Genomic DNA, 15562 nt, shown 5'->3' on the forward strand with positions numbered 1-15562 from the left:
CAACTCAAAGTAATCTGAGTAGATACTTAAAACATTCCCATTCTGCTTGCTAAATAATAAGAATTTGAATTTAAAATGCTCACCTGAACTTTCTTTAATGCCACAGGTTTCCTGTCCAGAAGACAAGTTGCTCTGTAAACTTCGCTGAATTGTCCTCGTCCAATCTTCTTCTCTATCTGAAAATCTGCCAGTGTGCAGCGATACGGGTACGATGTTAAATGTCTCTGTGCAAGATAAAAGAAATTAAATCAATAAACTAGAAAAAGTGATGCAAAATCTTCAATAGCATTCCCAGTATCTTTCTTATGACCACAAAGTAGTGGGCTCTGTGACGAGTATTCAAGAGAATAAATTCCTTACAGTAAGGATTGACCAGAAGAAATACAAAGAAATTTGATATACAATGAATGGATAATGGAGTGGTCTGGTTTTCCTTTTCCACCTTCAATTGTCTTTGCCTGCTTCAGACAGCACTGTACCGGAGCAGTTGCCACAGCGAAATGCAGCATCTACCTGTGAGTGCACACAGAGTAACGGCAGAGACCCGAGCAAAAATATTAACCAAAGCATAAAACTAGTAACAAGTACACAACAGAAGTTGAGGGGAGCGCATCCAAGGGATACAGCTACCATTTGGTGCTGGATCCTCGGTAGACATCCCAGCACAAGTCTCCAGGGAAGGCAGGCCAGGAGGGCTGGATGTTTTAAGGAGATGACTATTGCTACCACTGTCATTTCCTGACACAGAGGTGTGGAGATAGAAGCATTCAAAATGCAGGTAAAGCCTTCAGTTTCAGTCCAGCATCTTTTGCCAGCACTACACACAAGAGAGTGAGGATCTATTACAGTACATATTTAAGTAAGTAAGTTTAGGCTGTTCTTCTTTGAAACAGAAATAAAACTGACTACTATTCAACAAAGAATTAGAAGTATCAATCAGATATTTGAAAAAGCTTCCAGATTTCCAGGTGTCTGTGCAGCTCTGAACTGCACTCACAGTTATTTGGCAGAGGTTTTGTAAATAAAGTTGTGAAATTCAATGTTTTTGAGACATAAATCACAAACCAGACAGTGGAAACATTATCAGTTCTTTCTGCCATCACTTTCCCCCTCATCTCTGGCAGCAAAAGGCTGTTTTGTTTCTGGAACCTGCCCTGCACTTCCACATCATTGCCCTGTGCCCTTGAGAACTTCCTCACGATAAAGCTCAGCAGTGATGAAAAGAGAGGACTGCTGCTAAACTGAGAAGCTTAGATGGTTCTGAACTCCAGAGGAGACAAAAATGCAACATCACAGTGTCCAGCCAATGCTTGCTAATTCAAGTAGGCATGTAACTCCAGGGCACTGTGCTCATCAGCTTTCTCAGTTTAAGCTCCCTAAAAGAGCAAACCTACTCCTTTTCAGATGAACCACCAATTTGACTAATTACTTGTGAAATGCCAAGGCCACAGGTAAGTTTTTCCATCACCATGAGTGTTTAAGTTATTTCACACCATGAGAAATGGTTTTAATTTTTCTAGGCTAAAGATGTCACAGTAAAAAGTTTAACTCATGCACAGTAACCTACACAAATTAAGAGGGGTGCATGAGAATTCGCAGCCATTCACAAAGGTGAATCACAGAAATAGGAAGCTCATTTCATCAAGTGTTTCCTTTCAAGAGTTCAGGGAGTTTCCCTTTTAAGATCACTTCAGTCTCCTCTATACTGTGAAAGAAGCCCCGTTACCAACTTTACTGTACAGCCACCACTGCCACCAAGATTTGTGAAGGTTAGGCTCAGTACTTGGGCTGTGCTTGAAGTTACCCTGCATTTACAAGCTAAAACAATACAGCAAAATAAAAATTAAACTGAAGATCCAGGATTTGTTTCTCTAAGCTTTGCAGTGTATACTTAACAATAAAACAGGGGTATCCTGTCACTGATGAGGAAAAGGGAGTCAATGGGTCATCAGATAAATAGCAGAATATTAAGATAACATTACTTTATTATTTACACACATTCACCTTTAAGTAACTAATTCATCAACAAAGCAAGGCAACATGGGGTGAAATCGGACAAGCAAATAGTCAAAGGAATCAGCCCCTGCAGCTTTCTTAGTTTAAATATCACCAGAAGAATGTCTGAACCCAAGGATGTGTTCAACTTGACTGGTAACTAACATCTCCATTTCCCAGCTTCTTCACACAACAGCTTCTAGGCAAAAGAACTGAGCTGTCCAGTCAGATTGCTTTATCCAGCCAAAACAAAGGTGTCAGTACACAGAACTACAGAACACTTATGCCTAATTAAAATACAGAAAGGCATCAAAGCACTTCCTTAACTGTGAATGTGTGCCTCCTGAGCCAGCTCTTCTTGAGCTGCAAGAACATCTGAGCAAGTTTTTCCAACCTGGAGTTAACGTACACAATAAAGGTAGCAGTTTTAATGAGATTTTATGAAGTAACTACCACAAAACTTTCTTTTAAAGGAAGAAATCCATGCTACTGTTAAGGATGGTATCCATTTGCCCTTCATAAATCATTAAATTGTGCGTTAAAACTAAGCGTGTTTAAGTGTAAATTAATATTTTAAGCATGTGCCAAGTATTATCTGGCAACTTCCTAACCTGAAAAAATAAATAAATGTTAGGAAGTGACAGGGTGTATGTGTGTGTCCTAACCACTTTCACATGGTTAACACATAAAGTCTGCTTGCCATGCTGGAGTTAATGCTGGGTGATGACTGGACACCTTAGCTGATATGTTCTGGCATCCTCCAGGACTACAGCTGCATATTTACATATGCAATGACCTAGATTTGCATTTGCTATCACAACCTATCAGACCTAATTAAAGTAACGGAGCTTGGAGCTTTCATACAGGCTGGAAGATGTTTGATTTCGGTATAAACCAGAGAGCAAGCTCAGGTTAGACCAAACCATGCCAGAAAGCTCCCTATGGATTACAGCAGTCCATTTCCCCATACATCTCTTTAAGCTTAACCTTCTCTTATGTTTTGCTGTACTTAAACATTAAGAGGCAGTGCTGTCACAAGGTCAAGAATACCTAAGAAATATCTGCCTTCTCTGAGTACCACCCCTTTAGTCTGGCCTTGCATACATTTCACTTACTTCATGATCTTTTTCAAGTCCTTCCAAACTTAACCACTACCATTTTTCATAAACCTGTCAAAGAACCAATATCTATTTTTTCAAATACACCACGATCTTTATTTCTTCAATCTGAGAGAGTTTTCATATACAGATGTAAATTGTGTGTGAAATTAGATACCCCCATCATCTTCAAACCTGTTCATCAAAAATAGATTTTCTCATTTTCATGATGGATTCAGGCTTGGTGAAGTGTTCAGGTCTGTGTGAATACAGTAAAACCAAGGTACTGTCTCTGCAGAACAGGTTTCAAGATCAGTGATGGAGTTTGAATTCAAAAGAAAAAAAGGGAAAGAAAAAGAAAAAAGGGAAAGAAAAAGAAAAAAGGGAAAGAAAAAGAAAAAAGGGAAAGAAAAAGAAAAAAGGGAAAGAAAAAGAAAAAAGGGAAAGAAAAAGAAAAAAGGGAAAGAAAAAGAAAAAAGGGAAAGAAAAAGAAAAAAGGGAAAGAAAAAGAAAAAAGGGAAAGAAAAAGAAAAATTGGAAAGAAAAAGAAAAAAGGGAAAGAAAAAGAAAAAAGGGAAAGAAAAAGAAAAAAGGGAAAGAAAAAGAAAAAAGGGAAAGAAAAAGAAAAAGAAAAAAGGGAAAGAAAAAGAAAAAAGGGAAAGAAAAAGAAAAAAGGGAAAGAAAAAGAAAAAAGGGAAAGAAAAAGAAAAAAGGGAAAGAAAAAGAAAAAAGGGAAAGAAAAAGAAAAAAGGGAAAGAAAAAGAAAAAAAGGGAAAGAAAAAGAAAAAAAGGGAAAGAAAAAGAAAAAAAGGGAAAGAAAAAGAACCAACCAACCAAAAAAACCCATCCAATCACTGGACCTCTAAAGGCACTAAGAAAACTAGGCTGTTTGCACATTTCTGCTCCCAAGGCAGCTGTAGGAAGGGGATTGTTTGGAAAGAGCTAGTTTTGAGACAAAGACTGTTCTTTTTATCCATACAATGAAGTCTCATTCTTCTACTACTTCATTAAAAAAGCTGAAGATAGAAGTAAACTAATTCCTCATTCAAATAAAGAGGCTATTCATTTTTACAAAGAAAGGCAGAGATTATCCCAAGAACAAACTATTATGAACAACATCTCTGGCACACATCTTGTCTTTGAGATGTAATCACTGAAGCGAAAGCAAAACTTTCAAAGCTGGCAGAGTAATGCCACAAGAAGCCCCTGTCACAACACTTACACAAGTTTGCTAGAATTTTCCACCTCCAATTTTGAGGTGTTACGGGATTTTCCGCAAAATGGAATTAGTAAGGTGACAGGATGTACTTTCTACTTCCATATTGTCAGGAAAGTCTGCAAGGGTGCTACCACAGCTGCCCAATCACATGCAACTCTGAGCACACAGGAACACAAACAGGTCAAAACTTAGAGCTGGACATTTGACAGTTTCCTCCTAATCCTCCATACACTGCTATAACCACATGCAGGCAGGACAGCTACATCACACCTCCATCCAGGTTTTGTATTATTTTAAATGAGTAGTTGTACAACTCTGAATTTGTAATTTTTGGATTAGGAAGAATAAGAGCAAGACTTGTTCTGCTGATGGATTTTCAATCTCCATAACAATTCATGTGTGGCCAACAAATTTACTTCTTTGTAATTATTTAAAAGCTGGGGAAAACCTGAACAATCCTGAGAAAACCGTCCAGCAGCCTCCAAATCAATGTTGCAGGCAAAGGAGAGTACTGAGGGACAAACCCACCAGTAACATACTGACATGCTGCAGAGCAATGCCTGTGTGTGACGGCTTCTCCCAGGGGCATAGGAAAAAAATAACTCCGAGTTGAAAAAGGGGAATGTTCAGTGCTAATTGCACAATATACAAACCCAGGGTGCTAATGTTAATTAATAAGGTCAGTTGTTCTATTGCTGTCTTATTGCCACGCAGGAAACCAGCACTAGTCATCAGTCTGCACAAATGGTCACAAGATGTTTAGATTATTTATAATCAGCCTAAAAATTGTTAAAGATTGGGTAACCAACAGTTAAAAAAGTCAGACTCTACAATCTTTAGATGCCAATAAAAGCATCTTTCCTGTAGAGCCACGAAATGAAATATTCCTTAGAAGAGTAAAAACACACTCGCCCAATTAATTTTCTGAAATCTCATTAAAAAATTTAGCCCGACTAAGTCATACACTTCTGACCTGAATTTTAATTATCTTTATACTGGATAGAAGGCTTTTTCTGATATTTGCAATGCATCATTAATTTTAAAGGAATTGTTTCCTTGCTTCTAAAGTGCATACTTCATCGGAATGACATTTACCATAAACTAATTTCACCTTTAAAAGACATCTGTGATAGTAGATGGGGAAGCTTCAGCCCGTCCAGTTGAGCACACATGCATTATAAGCAATGATTTACTATCAACAGCAGCGTTTCAAACCTCTTTATAATGTCCGAAATGATACACCCATCTCCTTCAATAATGCCTACCTGAAAATAATTTTGCATACTTTGAGGTTGAAATTCCAGCATGAATTTATGAGAATACATTAGATCAGATTGATTAAAAACTTTAAGCTCCCAAAAGAGAAGGAAACTTTTAAAATATGGATTATCCTTCAAATATGTAGTCAAATAATTACTGAAGGATACATAAGGTTTTTCAATTTGCAGCTTCAAAACTAGAGTCATAAAATATCCTCAACCTGACCTGTTCCCTAGAATTTGAAGTTTGCTGAAGAACTTGGCTCAAATCTCTAAGTTTTAACATCTCTATCAGATGTTTGCACTAGCTTATGACAAGGAAAAAGACAAATACCAACTTGAAAATAGTAGATATTCATAAAGATAGTGATATTCATAAAGAAATCAGCATTAATATAAAAATAAGTATTTCAGAAACAAACTGAGAGCCTTTGCTGCAAGATGACCAGTTCAAGTCTACCTACAACTCACAGACCAAAATGAAACTACCATGAGCAGCTCTGCTAAACTATGTGAGTATATAAGAATTGTTTAGAAGTGAGTTATTTAGTATGAAAACTAAGTAAAAAAAAAAAACATAGCTCATATTTTTATATCACTGATTTACTTCTAAATAACTTTTATTGCTTATTGCCATAAACACTAAGTAACCTAGAGACTTAAATAACTGACATTTTCAATCTGGAACATGACTAGAAAATGTTCTGCCTCTTGCTGACAAACTTCATCAGTGTAATGGCTGGGCAGGTAGGAGAGGCAGAAGCAAACCCTGTGATTTTATTGGCCCTTTTATATTTATATATTGACTTACTGTAGAAAATGCCTAAATATGAAGCATTACTCAAGTGTGTCATCTTATTACTATAGTAAAGACAGAAAGAAAAGTCTGATATACTCACAGCTCTATTCTAACTAGCTGTAAAACAAGAATAACACCCCTGTCAGACTGAAAAAAAAAAAAAATCCCCTCATCTAAGACTCTACAAGCTCAAGTTCTGTTTTGATGCTACTAAAGCTTTTATCCCTGCCATTCATGGCATTTCTGTTAAGACAAGTCTGGTCAATTTTTCTTTCTCAAACATCTTTCTTCCACAAGCTATTATACAGCATCTCTGCATTACTTAAATCTTCAGAAGAAAGAAATGATGTAATTTTTGATTCTTTCAGGTAACAGGTATCAGAAATGGAAAATTGTATATAATTATGTTCCTGCAAAATGGAAAATGAGAAGTCAGCAATAAGCAATCATACCATGGCATCAGTGTCAGGCAGCCTGGCCTCTACACAGGACATAGTTTGATATTTTTTAAACCTAGTTTGCTGACGAGACATATTTTGTGCAGTTCTCTGGCAGACTGTGTATTTTTGTTACTCAGCTTTTTTAAAAATGGATTTTAACAACAAAACCAAAGAAATTCTTTCTGCAATCCTAATTCTAAATGAGATCATCCTCAGAGCAGTTAATATACTTAGAGACCCCCATTAGCACAACTTGGGTATTAAGAGAGTTGAGGGGAGGTTTCACTGAACAATGACCATAGAGCAAGATGAGCCCACTCTGTCTCAGCATAGCAGCAGAACACAGATTATTAGCTACTAATTACACTTAACTATGTCATTACAAATTCTAACATGTGCTCCAAGATGCCATGAATGTATCTGCTGCACAGGAACACTTCCTAATCTTGTTCATGAAATAATTACAGGGGCTCTATCCTGCCAAATGAGGCAGTAATTAACCCTAATTGCTCAAAATGCAACTGGCTAATTCTGGGAGATTAATCAAGGGGATTCAATTATTATTAAATGACTTAATATGACAAATTGCTACATTAGGAGAGGGGGGCTTTGCTCCATACGACATTACTTTCCCAGCAGTGCTGCGCAAGATACATTCATCGTTGTATTCTGTGTGTAGGCAACTTATGGCTTTTGCAAATCTGTGTTTGGATCCAGCTTTCTTAACAACCACTTCTTGGTCAAGGACCTGGATCAGCACTGGAGTGTGCATTTGGAATGACAAACTGACACCCACAGACCCCTCCCCAAGGTGACTTTACACCACAGTTGCAATATCCTTCTTTCTGACAGCTTTTCTATGATGCTTTTTGTTTACTCCTTAAAATGCATATAGGTAAAACCCAACTGCTCTGATCAATGGACAAAACGGTCAAAAAAAGGCAAGCAGCCACAGTTCACAAAGTACAGGTTTCACGATTCCAGTGAAGGTACCACCCCTACTTTGAATGCAGGTCTAACCCTAGTTTTAGCCCACTTCTGCAGAAAGGCAGGGAAGGGAGATAGATATGAGCCACAGTAGTGAAACTTGATAATAGCACAGACAAAACACATTGTGGGAGAGATTCCAGAGACACACAGGAAATGAAGCCAGAGAGCCTGCAGTTTTGTGTAGGATGAACTTTTTCTTGTATTTGGTAATTACCTCTTCAGCATTTATTATTAAACTATAAAAGGAGATAAAATGCATTTATTCAGTTACACAATCAACTGCTTTTCTTTGGCCTTTTCTTCAGCCTTTTCTTCAAAGCACCAGAGAGGAGAAAGCCAACATAGAACATGTTTTTATAAGACGATTTAAAAAGACTTGCTTTAAGCAAAATTCAAGCTATTTCCTTTTTCTCTTATTATCATCAAAAAAATAAATTCAGGAAACTCTGGCAGGCTGGCAGACTCCCAAACTGGATATACCCTAAAAGTGCTCTAACTGCACTATAAACAAAAGAGGGAAAAAAGGAAAGCTAAATGCTAAGTAATCTATAAACCTTTATAAAAGGAATGGAAGAGAACACAAAAGGAGAAAGATTAAAGAACATGTACTTACCTGAGGATCATGCTGGTACTCTTGCCCTGGCAGCTTGCAAAGAGGGTTGTTCTGGTCCCCTAGATGATGTGGATGGTTATGCTGCCCTTCCATGGTATCATACCAAACTCTGCCTCACTGTTCTGGAGTTAAAAGAAAGGGGAGAGAGAAGTCTCATCACTGCCCACTCAGTGCTGAAAGCAGCAACAGGTCAAAGCTACCATTGCTGTCCCCAGATTACAAACCAAACCCACAAACATTACTGGTATCATTTAATAATAAGGAAATTAGCAGAAAATGGGTTTATTTGGTCAGTGGTATGTTATCTATGAAAGATACCACTTTTGTCAACTCTAACAGTGGCACGCATTGCCTCTCCTAGAACTGCTGAATCGAGATGATCTCCAGTTGCACCAGGCACTCAGTGCATAACTCAAGAAAGGTTAGCACATTTCCATATGTAAAACAAGTGACAAAAAGTCCCATCAGGCCAGTTGCAGCTTTCTTTGGCCAAAGACAACCTAGAAGTGTAGCTTTACCCACATCCTTTCTTCTCCACTCTGAAACTAAAAGTTGTCATGCAGGTTGGTGAGCCACAGGAAGCAGTGGCTACAAACCATGTTAGCTTCAGTGAGATCAAAGTATTATTCTAGGAATAAACAAACAAACAAGGGAAATTTCCATGAATTATTTTGTACCAGTTTTACCTACAGCAATTACTAAGCACAGCTGTCCAGCAGAATGCCCTACAAAAAAATACAGAAATTAAAAGGATGTGGTGTTGGAGTACAGAATCTAACAGAAGTTATCAGATACACGGCTTAGTGCAAGGAAGTGAAAATAAATTCAGCATCTCAAATTATCCCTCACCCTCTAGAGACCAATTCAGTCTCCCCTCCCTCCTGAAAGTGTAAAAGTCTCCTTTGTGAAGTTCTGAGTCACAACAAACAAAACTGAACCTTCATTTATGCTGGCAGCACAGCTGATGGAAAGCTGTGAAATCCAACACTTGCAACACGGAACTTCTACACAGCTCCTCTTGGTTTACCTTGAATCAATTTATTTCACAATATGCTGAGATTAGTTTTATTTTGAGCAGTATCATAAAGCCAATGTATACAAACAAACATATAAAAACTTGTGAGTAACAGGAAGCAAGAAGAGACACCAGAACTTGGGTGAGAGGGCTCAAAAAGAGGTTATCATCAACCCTAACACAAACCAATCAGTAGGAATTCGAAGTGTGGTAGGGGGTTTCCATTCTTTAGATCTTTTCTATAAAGGAGAAATTCCCACATGGTTGAATGAGGTCAAGGAACTGGTTTCCCAACTGTCCAACAACTACCCTGGTAATTTTGTGAGCTGTTCAGGGGACGCAGAGAGCAGATCTCAGTGCAACTTGCTCCACACCAGTCTGGGGTCAGGCTCTGGTCTTCAAAGCATATTCACAGCATATACAAAATGTACACAATAAATACATGAACATCCTTTCCCCACAAAGGGCCGTGTGAAGGTTTGGGGTTTATTTAATAACATTATTCATAGCCAGTTATTCATTATCCACACGCTCTAGGTAATATGTCATTTAGAGTCACACTGTTGTCGTCCTTAGTGGTGACCAAAAGCCTAATAGTGACAAGGGAAGATTTAGTGGCCAACACAAGCATTTGCAGAAACTTGCTTCAAGAGTTTTGGCAAGTATTCATTCAGTGAAAGAGCACAACCTGACCTCATTAGTGTATTAATAGTGCATGCCTGGCACTTGGGCAATGACTAACTCTTAATTTAAAATACAAAGGTATTCTAAATATTTGGGGGAGTGGGGGAGCAAATATGATGCAGAAGAATTTCAACTGCAAGTTGTGCTTGGTTCTTTTAACAGTTGTCAGTGAAATAAGCCTTTAGCTCTGGCAGATCTTTCCCAACACCACCTACTGTAACATGTACACACACAGAGTATCACGGAGAAAGACTCATTGTGTTTCTTAAGCAAATGAACTTTCAGTCTAACAAAGCACTCACGAGAAAAGAGTTGTGAGAGCTGGAGTACCTGCTGCAGAGCCAGGCTAACACACAGGCTGCTCTCAGTAAAAGGTTTTTAAAAGTCAATACTATGAAACTCCAGTGGGAGAAGGATAAAATGAGTGTGAAGTGTGATTTTAAGATTCCTTCAGTATCAAGCTTTATTAGTAACCAAGAGAATACTTAAAAATATGTCTCAAGATCAACACTAAGCTGTCCTATGAAATTTCTATTCAGGATTTGAAGAAAGGCTGTTTACTTGAAGGGAGAACACACCACATGTTCTTTTTTAGCCCACAAGATCAGAGAGCACCCTGCTATGGACCGCAGGCCACTGAAGGCCTCACTTATCACCACTGATCTCTAACGGGATTCAGAAATTTCACATTTACAGCCTCCAGATAAAAGGCATGTCCAGGCAGTGTCATGTGAAGTAGCTGTAGTCTAACACTGATCAAACATCATGTCTACCATGCCCTGCCTTCAGAAAGGACTAAAGCTCAAAAAGGGAGTTATTTCTGAAGACAAGAACATGAGTCATCTGATCACACACAAATCTGGGACATTCCTAAGAGAACCATAACTTCCCATTCGCCACAAGGAACCTCAAGGTACAATTACTTTCACCATAAGGGACTAGACAACAGGAAGGCAATTAACAGTGCAGGGCAGCCTGGCTGCCACCAGCATGTATGGGGATGTATTAGGTGGAGTATTTGGGTCTGGTCACTGTTTGTTTAAAGCGCTACAGCTGGAAGCAAAGAAGAAGTAAGAACTAAATATCAGCTTTGAAAAGAGATACGGCACAGCTCACATGACACCAGCCCCGACCCCTGACACCTACAGGACAGCGTGTCCTGCTGGAAGCTGTCAGCTCGGCTATTCTGGGCTGCTGGCAAGCACACATTATAGGTAGACTGGAAGGGGGATCCCCAGGAAGGAGCTTCATGGAGGGTTTGGAAATAACAGCCAATGCCACAAAGGCACTTTATTATGTCAAAAAGGGTACCCAAATTGCACAGAATCATAGTTCTAGAAAATTCTACTGGGCTCTTGAGATTCTCTCTTTTAAAAGGTCCAACTACTGAATCAACATACCAGTTTAAATGAAAATTTAATTAAAATTTAAATTATATTTTTAAACATAAAAATGTTGAGCAAAGAACATGTCACTTAAAACCAGGGACTTTAACCCCTATTCCAGATACCTGCACTCTCCTGAGGAAGCTACCATGTTTTGAGCTGCATTTCACTAAACCTGAAGATAGCATGCACTCGATCCCCTTGTCCTGATCATTGATAAAGATATTAACACAGAACCAGCCCCAGTACTGAGCCCTGGGGAACACCACTTGCAACTGGCTGCCAACTGCACTGAACTCCATCCACCACTACACTTCAGTCTGGTTAGATCAGAGCTGGTTTAGACTGCTCAACAAAACCATAAATACATCAGAAATGTTTAAATCTGTTCAGCCACCCCTCACTCTATCACTCCACTCAGGCTACACAGCCTTTACATTTAAGTTCTCAAGGAATGCAACAGTTACCATGAAACCCTTCCTTGTAATTAACATAAGCACTTTAATAAGATGTAGCATCTCAAAAGCCACACCTTGATTCCTTTGAAAAGGAATCACCTTCTCGAAGTTACTTGAATGAGTTACAATCTCCCACCTCACTCAAGCTAAACAGGTTAGTATAGAAGGATCTCATGCTAAGAGAAGCCATTTCTCCAGCATCATGTAAATGTTCATTAAACACACCTCAGTAAAAAGGCTGAGCCATGTAACAATTCAGCTTAAAGCATGTAAAGCCTCATTAACTGACAGTGCTATCAATAGGTCATGAATTTTCTTTTAATCATTTCCTAAAGTAAGTTCTTTAAGTAACACTTACTGCACCAACATCTAGAATCAGTGGTCACCATAACTAAACCAAAGTCACATCTTCCCATCTAAGTCAGTCTTTGACCTGAATGAGAAGTGGGAGAAAAATCTACTATCCTGGTATATTTCAGGATATAGGAAAAAAACCTACTCAAAACCTAGCAGTGACAATAACACTCCAGATACAGTCTTACTTCCTTATTGTCAAATGAGGGGGGATGAGGAGGAACAGTTGCAGACAAATAAGCGAAGATTTTTATATCTGTTTAAACAGCCAAAAACAATAGGCGGAAATAAGAGGTCTTGGAAGAAGCTCCCTTCACATTGGCATGTTTTCATTTACATTGTTCTCGCCCTGCACTCTCACTTCTCCAGTGACAGGCTTTTTTATTCCTGCTTCCAAATCTCCTACGAAGCTTTGCAGTGTCAAACATCTTCAGGGTGGGTCTTGACCATGACAGTAAATTAGAACAGTTTTAAATTGCATGAAGCATCACATATCTTCCCAGAAAGGGGATAGAAGAACAGGATCAGCATCAGTGAAAGGCCTTACAATAAAAACCTAACAGCTTTCTCAAGTTACTATGAATACTCAAGTGTCTCATATACGTTAAATCCCTAATAACATGTATGTCTCAAATATCCACATATACAAAAGGACTACATACAGTTCATAAAATCTCGTGCAGCATTTTCCAGTTTTGAAGACAGATTTCCACCCTATCTTAATCAAAACTGAAGCATTTATCTCTACCTCCAGAAAAGCTGCTTTCAGAAATATACACTAAAAAGGAAAACAACTGAGAGCAACTGGGTTCTAGTCCTGGATTAAGGAGCAGATAACTGTATTTGGTTACTGGTAAATGAAACGCATAGAGCAAGATCTCAAAGTCCTACTGATGCAGCATTACATCCAGTACATTCCAGCCAAGTCGTGTTAACAATGTATCACAATTTGGTTTAGTATTTTGCAACAATTTTCATCAGCCAAATTCCATATAACTTGGCTTGGCTGCCAACCAGTGCAGTAACTTTTACAATAGCAAAAGTGTCAGCAGTTCAGGTTACTTTCAAATACTGGAGTTTATGATCATTCAACATTAGCAAAATCAATTACCTTGTACACTTGCCATCTCCGTTACAGACACAGGCTCGCGTCCCTCTGCACCAACCACAAATGTACTCATTATCATACCAAAATCAGAGGGAACTCCCATAAATACAGATTCCACTGATATTTCAAATTACTAAAACATGGGTATTCAGCGGCACAGTTTAAAGTGAGACACATGTTGTCTTGGTAAAGCTATTAACTCTCTAATACAAGAAAAACATCATGACAGCATAGAACCACACACAAACAGTGGCAGCTCCCATCCAACTGGATGGTGCAGGCATACAACTGTTTGCTTGTACCTGATCCACTGTGGGAAATGATTTCTAAAACAACGGAAGGAAGTGAAAGACTTTCAATTGAATCCGAGGCCAACTTAAATCAGTATTTGAGAAGATGCAACTGAACGCAGTGCAGAGCTGCTTCCCTTCTCCCAACAAATCTTAAGGCGTAAGCTGAGAAATCTTGAAAGCAATGCACTGAGAATACCCAAGGTACAAACCTAGGTTGAAGGTTTTGGTATCTCCACAGTTTTGCAGACAATTCAGTTACTCTCAGAATAAACAGAATAATAATAGAAGACAGAGCAAATTTAAAAACATAATGGGGAATATGCCCAAAGCCCACGTGGGATGAGCAGCTTATTCTCTCAAACCACAACTTGATGTAGGTTTGTCTGTCACCAAGTGTCCCCCACTCCACAGGGGAATAACGCAAAAAGAAGAAACACACAACATATGCCAAAACACCTAAAAAAGACCCCATCCACGCAGTCACAGTCCTCAAGCATCCTGGCACTTACTGTCACCTTCTGCAGTACAGTTATTCCTGCAGACAGTGGCAGTATTCACAGGTAACCTGGAGTTTTTACAAAGTAAGGGAAAAGAAACCTCCTCTCATGCAGTCAGCTCCCATACCACAGTCCAGGTTGCAGTTCCTCTTTGGGTACCTAACTGTCCTTATGCCTCATCCCATCCACCTGACTCCTGAATCAGTAAAAATCAAACCAAAACACAAAGCCCCATTGAACCCCATGGTACCTTGCAGGTACCTGACAGGTGGGATTCTCAGAGTGGAACAGCCCAAGGCACTTGATAGCAAAGGCCAAGATCATTAGTTACAAGATACTCATTAAGGAGCAGAACCTCATCAGCATCTTGGCATTCAGTCTCGCACACCTACTGCCCTGGGGTGCAGCTTCTCTCTAAACCAGCTTGGTTTAACAGCTGTGACCAGTCTAATCGGGTATCACCATGTGTCTCCGGATGCCTCAAACTCAACTAAAGGCCAAATTATTTGCTCCCAGATGTATAATCAATGTGACAGGACCATGCACCTCTAAAGTAGGCAGCAAAGCAGAAGTTTGAGTGCTTGGTGTTACAACCATTTTCTGTACCAACACTTTTCACGTTCCTGCAAGACGCACCAGCTGCTTCCATATTCCCTGCATGCAGCTCTGCTGCTGCCCACAGCACTGCAGGGGCCAGCAAACCCAAACACTCCAGCCACTGCTACACCGATTCGCAACTGTCAGGGCCACAGCAACGGGTGGCACTGCACAGAGCAGCTCTCTCGGCAATCAGAGACTTGCCATGAAGAGCTTTGCAAATGCAGAATGAGCCACAGCAATTCCAGCTTTCCCTAGTACAGCCACAAAGAAGTATACTGCACAATAAACTATGAGGCTTTCCACTTCTGCACCACTACCTACTGCAAAAGCAACACAACTCCATCTCAAAGAGCCTCAGCATTCCTGGCTGTGGAGGCAGCTGTGCCCTTCCTGGAAATGTTACGGGGCTTTTTCTGCCTCTGACCTGCTCCAATGCCCTCAAATATCATGCGAGACATATATATATATATACACACACACACACACATATATGCTTATATATGTATTCCTCTCATATCCTCTCACTCCACAGGCACTTGGGAGGGGGAAGAAAGCAGCTCTGTTCAGGTACCTTGTTTGGAATGAAAAAGACAAGTCTTACACAGTTCCAGAAACCCACGAGTTGTTTAAATACAGTCAAGTACATTACTTAAGCTACTGCACAAATGTCCATATTTTAACATATACAAAGAACCAAGATGAAAGGTTCAGGCTCCCAGGTCAGCTATGGATACCCACAGTAGGTGCACCGGGGGG

General features: G+C 39.4%; 1 protein-coding gene across 2 annotated transcripts in view; it reads right to left on the bottom strand.

Moving 5' to 3' along the window:
* Positions 1–15562, bottom strand: part of NEK6 (NIMA related kinase 6) — a 62507-nt gene that overhangs the window by 29013 nt on the left and 17932 nt on the right. For both annotated transcript variants that reach the window (XM_057408989.1, XM_057408988.1), the window contains exons 2-3: positions 8413–8534; positions 84–224 (exon numbers count right to left, since the gene is read on the bottom strand). In XM_057408989.1, the coding sequence (XP_057264972.1) occupies positions 84–224; positions 8413–8505 (234 nt within the window). In that variant the 5' untranslated portion in view covers positions 8506–8534. The remainder of the gene's footprint in view (positions 1–83; positions 225–8412; positions 8535–15562) is intronic.

This window comes from Pezoporus wallicus, unplaced genomic scaffold (assembly GCF_028554395.1).
Source record: "Pezoporus wallicus isolate ANWC-B61680 ecotype Strahan unplaced genomic scaffold, APGP_CSIRO_Pwel_v1 contig_8341, whole genome shotgun sequence".
In the NCBI taxonomy this organism is placed as follows: Eukaryota; Metazoa; Chordata; class Aves; order Psittaciformes; family Psittacidae; genus Pezoporus; species Pezoporus wallicus.